The sequence below is a fragment of the Thamnophis elegans genome, chromosome 11, assembly GCF_009769535.1.
Source record: "Thamnophis elegans isolate rThaEle1 chromosome 11, rThaEle1.pri, whole genome shotgun sequence".
Taxonomy (NCBI): domain Eukaryota; kingdom Metazoa; phylum Chordata; class Lepidosauria; order Squamata; family Colubridae; genus Thamnophis; species Thamnophis elegans.
The window spans coordinates 13,521,630-13,534,076 of record NC_045551.1 but is presented as its reverse complement, the minus strand read 5'-3'; the positions used below and the strand labels follow the sequence as shown (position 1 = coordinate 13,534,076).

Below are 12,447 nucleotides of genomic sequence, written 5' to 3'. Positions count from 1 at the left end.
CACGCGCGGGACAGCGCCGCCTGACAGCTATTTATACGGATAGCTGTCAGGCGGCCAGCCAATGGGAGAGGCACAATTCTCCCACCGGCAGCCAACCGCGCCTGGACCAATCAGGTTGCGGCTGGGCGTGGCTTGACTGCCGGCTGCGTCAGGGGGACGCAACACCTTTCATTTGCTGTGACTGCCACAGTGGCACTTCGGAACACATTTACTATATTCTTCAAAGTGGCAGATCATCAAACATATAGAATAAACTGCATAGCAGTGGCCTGACTTTTAGCTGATGGAGAATTGATTCATCTATTCAGGATGAAGAAGAACAAAAACAATGGGGCTATGAGAGTTTCTTCTGATGTAATTAAGGATGGTTTGTAGGAAGAAGGCGGGGCTTAGCAGTGAGAAGACGGATTTTCAGGCTACTCCTGAAATTCCTCTATTCCGAAGGAATTGGACGGTTCATTTTTGAACCCAAGCTGTCCCGGAGAGACAGTGAAAGGTTGGGGGAGATCCAGTGACCCCAAAGACGTTCGCAAGGTCCCTGGGGGCTTGGAATTTAACCTCCATTGCAGTTCCTTCTGGATTAGCTGTAAGCTAACCGAAACTGCAGGTTGCCCCTAAGAATGGTGGAAGTGTTTTCAACTGGTAAGCTGATTTTATTACTCAAAGAGATATGGTCCACATTAAAATTCAAGCTAATTAAAACCAAAGAACAGAAGAATCTAGCGGCGAATTGGTTTTTTTTTAATGGGTTTATGGCCGGTGGTTACCCTATTTCTTAAATGTTTTGAATGCTGTTTATGTGGATAAAGGAAAGATTACTTTACTCCAACATTCCCTCTGACTCTCCTTAAGTGGGCTGTGAACCAATTTACTATAATTTGGCTTCTTACAACTTGACACTTTTACTGCTTGGCTGTGTTGGTCTAAGATCAGATAAGATTGCACAGCTCCCAGCGTGTTCTTACTTGCAAATATCTTAAAACTTCTAGCTGCGTCACAACATGGCGTCTATACTTGCTTCAAATGATTCGTTTCAAATGATTTTCTCCGCATTTCAAAAGTTGTTTGACACATATGAAAAATCTGAAAAAAATCTGGACTATTTGTTGTTTTTAACATTAAAATATGAAGAAAAAAGTGAGAACATTGAATGTTTGAATGCTCCTGAAATACAAATGAAGAATGTCAGAAATGAAGTCTCTCAACTTGCTGACACGCCGGACGTCTGATTTACTTCGGAGGGAGAAAGAGATGCAACGCTTGAAATGGGGGCAGCCATACAGAAGATTTATTTCAAAAGACAGAGCGCAGGAGGAATGAGAAGCATTAAAGAATCTATACTTTATGAAACATTATTTGCAGAATTTTCGATAGCACCCTTGAAAATCAAAGACAAACTGAAAAGTGCAACAAGCCAAGGACAACGTTATTACATCAGAGGCATCCTAAGCAAAAAGGTGCGAAGATATTCCTGTTTGGACTTGCTTATAAAAACGTTTGGTGAACTTGTTCCAAGAATGGCAATAGGACTAAGGAAGTTTTGTTATTGGAGAGACATAGGCTGATAGATGGAAGAATACAATTGAAAATTAGCTAAATCTAATTACTCTTATTTGTAATAGATATAGCTGAATAATAATTGATATTGATAGTAATGTATATAATGTGGAGTTGATATGATAAATAATAATTTGATATGAGAAAGGAAGGTTGGAAATATTTTTGAACCATATACAAAGGTTATTAATCACAATAATTATCACTATTAAAAAATAAAATAAAATATATACAGTTAAATGTTAATTAATATGGGGAAAATGTTACGATATACGATATAACTACATAAAGAAGGGAGAATGATAATAAACTATACTGCATGGAAGGTGGAATTTTTGGTATTAAATATTATGGATGTTCAGCTAAAATAGGATATGAGGATTTGATGTTAATAGAGGATTTTACAAACAAGTAAATGAAATGTCAGCATGTGGTTATGGATTAATTCTTTGGCATAGTTAAGGATGAAGGATGTTTAAATAACTGTAGTTAACTAAAAGTGGAGGCATAATGATGTCAATATGGTAAACATTTGAGTTAAGATATTTGAATTAATATGAATTAATGGAAGAGATGCACCAAAACATGTTGTAACCAGCTGATATACTTTTTTTATAATATATACCTGTGTTTTGTTTTGTTTTTCTTTTTTCTTTTTTGGTCTCTTTTTGGTTTTTCTTTTTTTTTCTTTTTTTTCTTCTCCCTGCCTTGTTTTTTTGTTCTTTTTGTCTTCTTTGGTTTTTTTTTGTTTTTTGTTTTTATTTATTTTCCCACTGGTGTGGGCATGTGTTGTTTAAGTAACAAAAATTATTATTATTATTATTATTATTATTATTATTATTATTATTAACAATTATAGTCAAATGAAAATGGATATATGATGATGGTGACATGTATGAATATTTGAGTTAAAATGCTTGAGTTAACATGAATTATGTTTGTTGACTGTGGAAGAGATGCACAAAAGTCTATTTGTAACCAACTGATACACTTTCTATAGCATGTAAAGAAAGATGTTGTATTTGTTTTAAATTAAAAATTAAATTTTTTTAAAAAAAAAGGATGGTTTGTGTACGCGCATCTTAATATAGTATATACTAAGTATATACAGTAAGGGTATGGCTAGCTGATGAGAGCTAAATAGCTTGAAATAGATCTATACTAGTCTCCCTTTATTTATTTATCAGCACAAATACAACACAAATTGTAACAAAGGCAACAGTAAAAATATTGGGTTTCTGTCGTGATGGTCTCTTGTGACGAGCCGATGGACAGAGAATAGAAGCAGTTAGCTTCCTCCCATAATTGGGACATACCAGGGGTTGTGATACTAAATATATACCTACCTCCCTGGCTCAAGCTGATAAGGAGGAGGACCTGTGGCTTAAGGGTTAAGACCTCTGCCAAAGATGCAATACAGCACAGGTTCGAATCCCAGTAAGGGTATGGCTAGCTGATGAGAGCTAAATAGCTTGAAATAGATCTATACTAGTCTCCCTTTATTTATTTATCAGCACAAATACAACACATAAGTATATACAGTATACATGTTCACATATGTGTATATCATAGCAACATACCTTCTCTTTTCATGCCTGTTGCTAGACATTTCTGATAACGGCAATACTGGCAACGGTTTCGCTGACGCTTGTCGATCAGACAGTCTTTATTATCTCGACATGTGTAGACGAGGTCCTTTCTCACTGTCCGCTTAAAGAATCCTTTGCAGCCTTCACAGCTGTACACCCCATAGTGCTTCCCTAGCAATACAGCAACACACATCAGCACATTCCAATTGGGATACATGAGCAAGTTTAAATGTTTTCTGCACTTTTGAGTTGGGGCATTTAAATCATCAGAGCGTTTTGTTTCAGGAATGCTTAAACACAGGACCACTTAATATGCCTGAGAGGACTAAGAAAATTGTATAGGAAACGGACCAGACTGTGATACAGAATACTGCGAAGAACCCAGATGTGATCAGAATAGCAGCCAACCAGGGAAAGGGGTGTAATTATATGAGGCATGGATGTTTTAGCACTGCAAGAGTGGCTAACCCCCCTCATCAGCTCATAAAAGCTGAACATTTGGCCTCAAATAAAACAATAGTCCAAAGTCCTCAAAAGCTATACATTTAAAATGATTTTGCCCTGAATGAAGAGACACAAGCGATACTTTCTGCACGACCAAGAGGAAAGAATCCTGAGGCAATGTTATATTGTAATAGTTATTTAATACTTCCCAGACAGTCCCCTTGACATGCAAGCTGTGAGTACCTGATGATCTGTCGCCACAAATTGCGCACACATGCTTTGTGAGGGATCCTGGACTTGGGGATGAATAATTCATCGCTCCCATCCGTTGGAAATTTGGCAAAGGCTTGGTATCTTCAGAGGTTCCAGCGCTGTTCATGATACTGGGCTAAAATGGGAGCATATGGGAGGGGGGAAAGCAAAATGGGTTACACAACCTCAGATTGATGTTCCATCTGTGATCCAATAGTCAGGACCAGACAGAAGGCATAGTCTTCTGTTGGCATTTCCATATGAGAGCTGAACATATGAGAATCATACTTTCGGTGATCAAGTAGAAAAACAAAGCACTTGTTAATGTAAGTTTAGAAAATAACCACTCTAACCTGGCAATTCAAGGAACAATGTGAAAGGGGTGGGATGGGGCCAGGGGTGAAATGCTCTGAAGTCTACTATCAGTTCGCTTTGCACGCATGCACAATTCAGGCGCTAATTAGCCTTTTCTGAGTCTGCAAAAGTAAGTAGAACAGCGAGGGGGGGACAGCTGTGACGCACGATTCGCTAGAAAGCAGAATCTCCTGCTTTCTAGTGAATATAAATCATCCACGGTGAGGCAGCAACTAGCTCAGCCTGACCTCATCTCTCACTTTTTTCCTTTTACATATTTTTTTCTTTCCATGATGGGAGTGGTGAGGCTGTGCCTCCCCTGCCTCACCTGACTGCACGTCACTGGTCCAGTTGATGTTTCCAGCTGGGTAGCATATCACTGGAACTGCCCATGTATTAATCGCTTTAATTATGTTTCCAACATTCAGATTTGATTTTAATATTTTGTGGACCCTCCTTTTGCATTGTCTCTTCGACTTTTCCATTCAAGATGTTATCTGTTTCCAATATGCCTAGGTATTTGTAACTGTCATCCTTTGCTAATGTTTTCACGATGCTTCCATTTCCCAGTTCTATTCCTTCTATTTTTTCCATTTTTCCTCGCTGCATGGATAGTACAGCACATTTTTCAGGTCCAAAGTTCATTCTGATCTCTCTGCTGAACAGTTGAACTATGTTGAGTATTGATTCAAGTTCAATGGGGCTTTTCGCATACAGTTTAAGTCATCCATGTATAGTAGATGGTTTATCTTGCCATGTTGGATTGAGATTTGGTAGCCCAGTTTTGTGTTTCATAGGATTATTGTCAGTGGAATTAATGTGATGCTGAACAGTAGTGGCAAAAGATTCCTTGGAAGATTCCTCATCTGATGTTGACTTCGCCAATGTTCCCCTGTTACAACTGTTTTCCTTTTTTTGCATATTTGCTTTCATAAATGTACAAATATTTTTGCTGATTCCAAAGTTTTTCTGACTGGCGTTAATCCAGCTATGGGGTAATATGTCAAATGCCTTCTTGTAATCTATCCGCAACATATTTAAATTTGTTCTTCTTCATTTTGCATTTTTAGTACCATTTTGTCAATGAGCAGCTAATCTTTTGTTCTTCTTGATTTTTTGTAATTTCCTTTTTGTTCTACTGGGTACAAACTGTTTTCCATCAGATGATTGAATACTGAATTTGCCAGTACTCTTGTAAAAAGTTTGAATGTTGTTGGCAGACAAGTAATTGGGTGATGATAGTAGTAGTAGTAGTAGTAGTAGTAGTAGTAGTAGTAGTAGTAGTTATTGTTATATATTTTATTCATTAAACATGAAACTCAGTCAACTGAACATTCAAAAATGCATCACAAACACCATTGACTAGTGTTAATGGTTGATACAGGTTGCTGCGAGTCTCCTAGGTGTCAACCAAGTACCTTCTTAAGATGTATGATATTCTTAGTAGCGCAGTTTTTTGTAGTTCTGCTGGTATTATTGCAGGAAGTGGCAGTTTCTTGATGTGTTTAATAAAATTCTTGGACATGGTACCAAATGTTCTACTGAATACAAACTGTTTTCCATCATATGATTGAATACTGAATCATAATTTATTGTTGTTGTTGTTGTTGTTATTTTGCATGCACACTGAGTACTTCTGTACCAGAGACAAATTCCTTATGTTTCAAATCATACTTGGCCAAATTCAATTCAATTTTAATAGATCTCAAAAGAACCACCATTCTATGCAAAGTAGTTTGAAGACCACTTTTTTCAAATTTCAAAGCTTGCATTTTTTGTCCGGATGCAAGATTGAGTGGTAGATTAACTTTATCCTATTAATGTATACAGATGGAAAAAAACTTATAGTCTTAATGCAATATCCTCCATGCACTAATTAATCCGTTAATCAATTCAGAGTTCATGAAGCACAGAACAACTCAACAATGATTAGGAAGTGCTACTAAATACTGCCCTTTCCCAAAAGGAAGAAATGTTATCAATATTCCTTCAGTCTAGCTTCTTCAAAGTCCAGTTCCTGCCATAGTCTGCTTAAGATTGCCTAGAGCAATCGGGGGTGGCCATAAAAACAAATATAACTCAAAAAAATATTCAGATTTATTAAATTTGGTTACTATGAGTTCCCCTATGAATTTACTCAATCTGTATTCCTAGGATGATGTGCAAGTCTGTATATAATTAATTTCCAGAGTTCCATTTTCTGGTTTTTAATATGAACAAATGTACCAAAGAATGTTTTAAAACTGTGTATTGCAGAATTTATGCATTTTAGAAATGCATAAAGAATGTAACATTTAGTCATATTTAGATGAAGCTTCAACTGGCACAGAATGTAGTAGTGAAAGCAGTGCTGGGCCTGCCTAGGATAAAAAATCTTCAAGGATGGTAAACACACAATTTAGAACATAAAATCATAAGGCGGGAAGAGATCTCAGAGGTCTTTTAGTCCAATCCCCTGCTCAAGTTGGGAGCCTTGATGTCAGCCTCTGCTTTGCTGCTGCTTCGGCTGCCATTGAAATGGGGAGGGGGGCATGGTATTTGGGTAGGGAATCATTATGTGCTGGAGGAAGATTCTAGATGCTGATCTGACCATCTTACTGCCCATGTGGAGGAAGGGGGTTTCCCGCCAAGGTTAACTGTCCAGCATTCCATCCTGGTGATGTTTTTTGAAGATATCTCCCACCTGACTGTTGGGTGAATTATAATTGGACTATGGATTGGGGTGCCAAGGGGAGGGGATTCAACTATACATGATATTCTTTGCTTTCGCGCCTAATTAACCAGATTCAGCTTAGCTTCGCAACTGTTCATTTGTAATTAGCAAAAGTACACTTAATTTCAAACAAATGGAGTTGAGTGGTTTCTTTCCTGGTTATTAAATGAAGTCGCACCTGACAATTGTAGAATCCCCAATCAAAAGTTTCTACAGTCTAATTTTGAAAACCTCCAGTGACGAAGCACCCACAACTTTGGGGGGCAAACTATTACATTGGTTAACTTTTCTTGCTGTCAGAAAATTTATCCTTATTTCTAGGTTGGATCTTTTTGGAGAAGCTTCCACGAATACAGTAGATAGACTGTTTTGATAGTGTGCAGATTTTACCTTCACAATTTAATTGTAATTGTTTTAAATACAAGAATTATCATTATATTGAGTCAAAATACAAATATTATAAGAATTAAATGTATTTATATTTAAATAAAATCTAGGTAACTGAAACTTTTACCCATTATCTCTGGTCCACGTTTCTTTGGCAGTGGAAAATCGTTTCTGACCATATTCCCTATGGCACTGTACCTGAACCTGTCATCCTTCTTTTCTACAGCTTAAATAACAATAGCACTTAGACTTATATACCATTTTATAGTGCTTTACAACACTCACTTTTTAGAGTTTACAGAGTCAGCATATTGCCTCCAACAATCTAGATCCTAATTTACTACCCTAGAAGAATGGAAGGCTGAGTCAACTTTGAGTCAGTCAGGATCGAACTCCTAGCAGTGGGCATAGTTAGCCAGCAGTACTGCATTTTAACTACTGTGCCGCCACCACTCTAAATATCCCAAATCTAATCAAGAAATGAAAACATGGAATTTTATCAGCAGTTTCTCTTCCGAAGTACTTTTATCCTGATTGGTATAAGTCATCCCACTGCAAGGCACATAATTAGTCTTCCCTTAGAATTGGAATTTTCTGACCATTTCCTGAGGTTGGGAGACAGCAGCCACAATCCTCTGGCTGTTCCCTTCTGCATGTGACTATGGTATGTTCTATACCCTATACCCTATCAATAGTGGTGAAGCTAGGGATGGATGGGTTAGCTTCAGGGGTGGGTTTCAACCGGTTCGCGGCGGTCCCCGCGAACCGGTTGGTCGGCGAACCCGGAAGTAAGTAACTTCCGGGAACAGCGAAGGGCCTGCCTGCCCGCCCGCGCTCCTTACCCAGTTTTGACGAGTTCTGCGCTTCCACGCATGCGCAGGACGCATACAGCGCCTGCGCGATCCTCCAGGAGCAGCTGGAGCATCACACAGACGCTAGTACGCATGCGTGCACTGCGCGCGTGCACGAGGATGCCACCGGCCCCATTCCAACCGAACCGGTTGGAACAGGGCAAGAAACCCACCCCTGGTTAGCTTCCATTTTCCATGTGCTTCTTTTAAATAAAAACTTTTTTTTTAAAAAAAGATAGGATTGTGGAAAAACTGTACTATGCTTCTGACATAGAAAAAAGAGATTTATTCTTTATATTAATTAAACAAGATAACTTGGTTTCCAGTCTGACTGATGGCAGAAAAATGGAGGAGACCAGGAGATGTCAGACCAGCACCACTAGTGGGAACTTGGATTCCGTATCATCCCTTCAGGCTCTCTGGCAGTGAGTAGGTCAGTAGTAGCTCCTTATGGACTGATTCTACTCACATCTACTTACATTTGCTGTGATTATCCCTACCTTTCCTCCATCCTAGAAGAAGAGAGCTCAGTATAATCCATTCCTGACTGGCAGCTTCTTCTGGAAGCTTTTTTTAAAATTGTAACTGAATTGAGGCCCTGTTATATAAAGAATTTCTTAGAAAGCAGCTTTAGACTTCTATGATTTCACAACATTGGCTGAGCTGATTTGGCTACTCAGCTGTCTTATATTTGAAATTATAACAAACTAGCCTTTCTTTAAAGCTGGACCCTATATAAGCATTCTATTTTATTCTTTGAGGCCTCTCTATCTCCAGGAAGTCTTGGAAGAGAAAGGTTAGCTTCACCGCTTTGTAGTATTTTTCCTTCTCCAAGTCCAAAGTCATTTCATTTCATTTCATTTTATTGTCACTTATAGGCCGCCCTTTTCCCTGAGGGGACTCAGGGCGGCTTACAACTCATGGGAAGGGAGTGCAAGACAGAACGTAAAATAATATGTGGGTACAAATAAAAATAGCAATAAAACACAACATTCATTCAACATTCAGGTGGGGTGTATGAAGATCTTATCCCCAGGCCTGACGGGATAGCCAGATCTTAAGGGCTGTGCGGAAGCTCTGGACTGTGGTGAGGGTGCGAATCTCTACGGGGAGATCGTTCCAAAGGGTCGGAGCTGCTACTGAGAAGGCTCTCCTCCGCGTAGTCGCCAGTCGGCACTGACTGGCGGATGGAACTCGGAGGAGGCCCACTCTGTGCGATCTGATGGGACGAAGGGAGGTAATCGGAAGAAGGCGGTCTCTCAAGTACTCAGACCCACTACCATGGAGGGCTTTATGAATGGTAAGTAGCACCTTAGTAAGTGCTTGGTAAGTCAGTATGGAGCAGGGCAGCGATTCTTTCACTGGTAAAAGAAAAGTGATATTTATTATACCCCAAATAGTTTTGAAGGCTTGGGTGTAGAAACTATGGTAGTGTGTTTCCTTGGGGCATCTGGTGCCCCATATATAGCAGGTGAGATGCAGTGCAAATGATCAATATAAGAACATGCCTGTAAGTTTATAAATTAGTCTTCCTTGAAGAGGAGAGTTTTTTTCTTGAAAGAGAGCAAAAGAGAATATAATTGACCAATTGATCAATATTTGAAAAATCAAGAGCAGAGATAGAAAATTTTAAATAGCTATTAACTTAATCCATTTTAATTGATCATGGATTCCTGCTTTCTTTCTGCACTGATTCTAGGATCTACATGGGGCAGCCTTTGAAGAGTATTCGGAGACTACAACTCGTCCAGAATGCAGCCGCGCGAGCGATTGTGGGTGCACCTCGGTACACCCACGTTACACCTATCCTCCGCGAGCTGCACTGGTTACCAATCGGTCTCCGGATACGCTTCAAAGTGCTAGTCGTAACTTATAAAGCCCTTCATGGTATTGGACCTGGGTACTTGAGAGACCGCCTGCTGCCAATTACCTCCCACAGACCCGTTAGATTGCACAGAGTCGGCCTCCTCCGGGTTCCGTCTACCAGCCAATGCCATCTGGCTACCACCTGGGGGAGGGCCTTCTCTGTTGCAGCTCCGGCCCTTTGGAATGAACTCCCCGTGGAGATTCGGACCCTCACCCCTCTCCAGGCCTTCCGGAAAGCCGTCAAAACCTGGCTGTGCCGGCAGGCCTGGGGTTGATGAGTTCCCCTCCCCTCTCGACTTGTATGGCTGTATGACTCTTGTGTATTTTAATTACGTGTATTGTGTTTGTATCCCCTTTCCCCTTTTGAGTTGTTCGCCGCCCTGAGTCCCTCCCGGAGAAGGGCAGCATACAAATAAATTAAATCTTAATCTTAATCTTAATCTAGGATGCATTTTAATACTTTAAAAAAGAAAGAAGAGGCTCAATTTTGTTCCTGTCACTTCTCTTATGCTGTATTTCCAAATTCTAATATAGAGGGCATTGGTGTTTCCTTAAAAAATATTTGCAGCCTGGTTCTTGCATGCTAAGTTCAATGATGTATGACATTTGGGGCAGCAGCTTGAATCCAAATCCATTAGCTGGCTGCTTGCTAATCCCTTAGGACCAGCTGCCTCATCCCATTAGCAGAAAGGCCAATGTGGCACACTTCTTTGAACTATTCAACAAGACAGCTTGACATTACAACCTTGTTCTGAAAGCCATTTCATGACAACTAGGAGGACCTAAATTTGGTAAACAGAGTTAGGTTTTTTTGACTGAGTATCTTCCACACGCAAGTGATTCAGCACTGGGAAGAACAGGATCAAGAAAAATGAATATGAGGTTGCTGGGCTATCAAAACAGCATAAAAATAAGTTATGTCAGTGCTAGAAAGAATTACCCCAGGGAAGGGCTCTTGATTTTTGTCAGAAGAGTTCTGTGGAGATAAGTTCCATTTAGCAAGCTGCATTTTAATTCATCAGGTTTCTGAAACTGAATGAAAATAAAAATATATTGACTTATCTTAGTGTACTTTTAACTTTTCTTTTTCCTTTCCCTTAAAAAAAAACCCTCATTCGTTTTCTGCCTGTGGTTGAATTATCACCAGTCATTTTATTACACACTAAAAGATTTGTATTGCATCATTGGTGAATATATCTTTATATACACATTTACAATTTTTAATTTTTTCTTTCTCATGGTGGGCGGGCAGGGGAAGGGGTTATTTGGGGACAATAGAGGTCCAGAAGACAAAAATAAATGTTCCATAGGTCAGAAGTGCTCAGTATATATTCATTCATTCATTCATTCATTCATTCATCCATCCATTTCTGTAACTGCCCAACTCAATGAAGTAACTTTGGCTTAGAATTCTAAAATTCTTTAAAAAAAAAAACAATTTAAAAAACATTAAAACAATAAAAACATCTACAAAATAAATAAGTACAAACATCAGGCATGATGATTAATCAACTAATAGTAAAGCAAAATCCCGTTACCTGGCTTTACTATTAGTTGATTAATCAACTAATATTAGTTTAGTCCAGTATCCTAGCTGAATCTCTATTGAGACAAAAATAATTTTACTGTGAGCTGCATAAGACAAGGTAAAATATAAATTAATCTAGAGAAATAAATAAATAAGTAAATTAACTATGTGCCTATAACATGCAAAAGAGAATTTCAAAAAACAAAATCTTTGAGTGAGGATAGTTAGAGAGCAGTTCCACTCTTTTTCTACTTATCATTTCTCCTCTTTTTCTATTTTACAAAATGTTGAGAAATCAATTATCCTTCAGAAAACCTCTAGAACCACTGAAAGGCAATTTTCAGCAGGAGGAGGCAGGAATGGATGGACACCGATTTGGCCCACTCTTTACTCTATATTAGTGATGGTGAACCTTTTCGGCACTGAGTACCCAAAAGGGAATGCCCGTATGTGCACGCGCATGCTTCTGCTGGACCAGTGATGGGATTCAAATAATTTAACAACCGGTTCTCTGCCCTGATGACCAGCTGGGTAGGCGGGGATCAGTGGTCATGTGACTGGGTGGGCGTGGCCAACTCAGCGTCACTCAGGTCGATGGGCGCTTCACTTTAGCTGTTACAATGTAACAAGGGTTAACTGGAGAGGCAGTTTCTGTAAGCAGGGTAATAAAGATTAGGCTAGAAACAACACCAGAATGTTTCCTTCCTGCCTTCTTTACATGATTAGCTCTGTAAAGTGGGGGAGGGACAAAATGAGATTTCTTCCAACAACCGGTTCCCCGAACTGCTTAGAAAGCTACCAACAGGTTCTCCCGAATAGGTGCAAACTGGCTGAATCCCACCACTGTGCTAGACCACCAGAAACCTGAAGACTAGCTGGCCAGTGCACATGTGCATGCCGGCCAGC

The 12,447-nt window shown here is 39.4% G+C and overlaps 1 protein-coding gene across 3 annotated transcripts in view; it reads right to left on the bottom strand.

Annotated features, from left to right (window-relative positions):
- RXRG (retinoid X receptor gamma) overlaps positions 1-3,975 on the bottom strand; it is a 29,780-nt gene extending 25,805 nt beyond the window's left edge. For 2 of the 3 annotated variants that reach the window (XM_032226713.1, XM_032226712.1), the window contains exons 1-2: positions 3,834-3,950; positions 3,138-3,317 (exon numbers count right to left, since the gene is read on the bottom strand). In XM_032226713.1, coding sequence (XP_032082604.1) covers positions 3,138-3,317; positions 3,834-3,915 — 262 coding nt within the window. In that variant the 5' untranslated portion in view covers positions 3,916-3,950. Of the gene's footprint in view, positions 1-3,137; positions 3,318-3,833 lie in introns of all 3 variants that reach the window. The other variant, XM_032226711.1, reaches the window with a different exon arrangement.
- Positions 3,976-12,447: the final 8,472 nt, after the last annotated feature.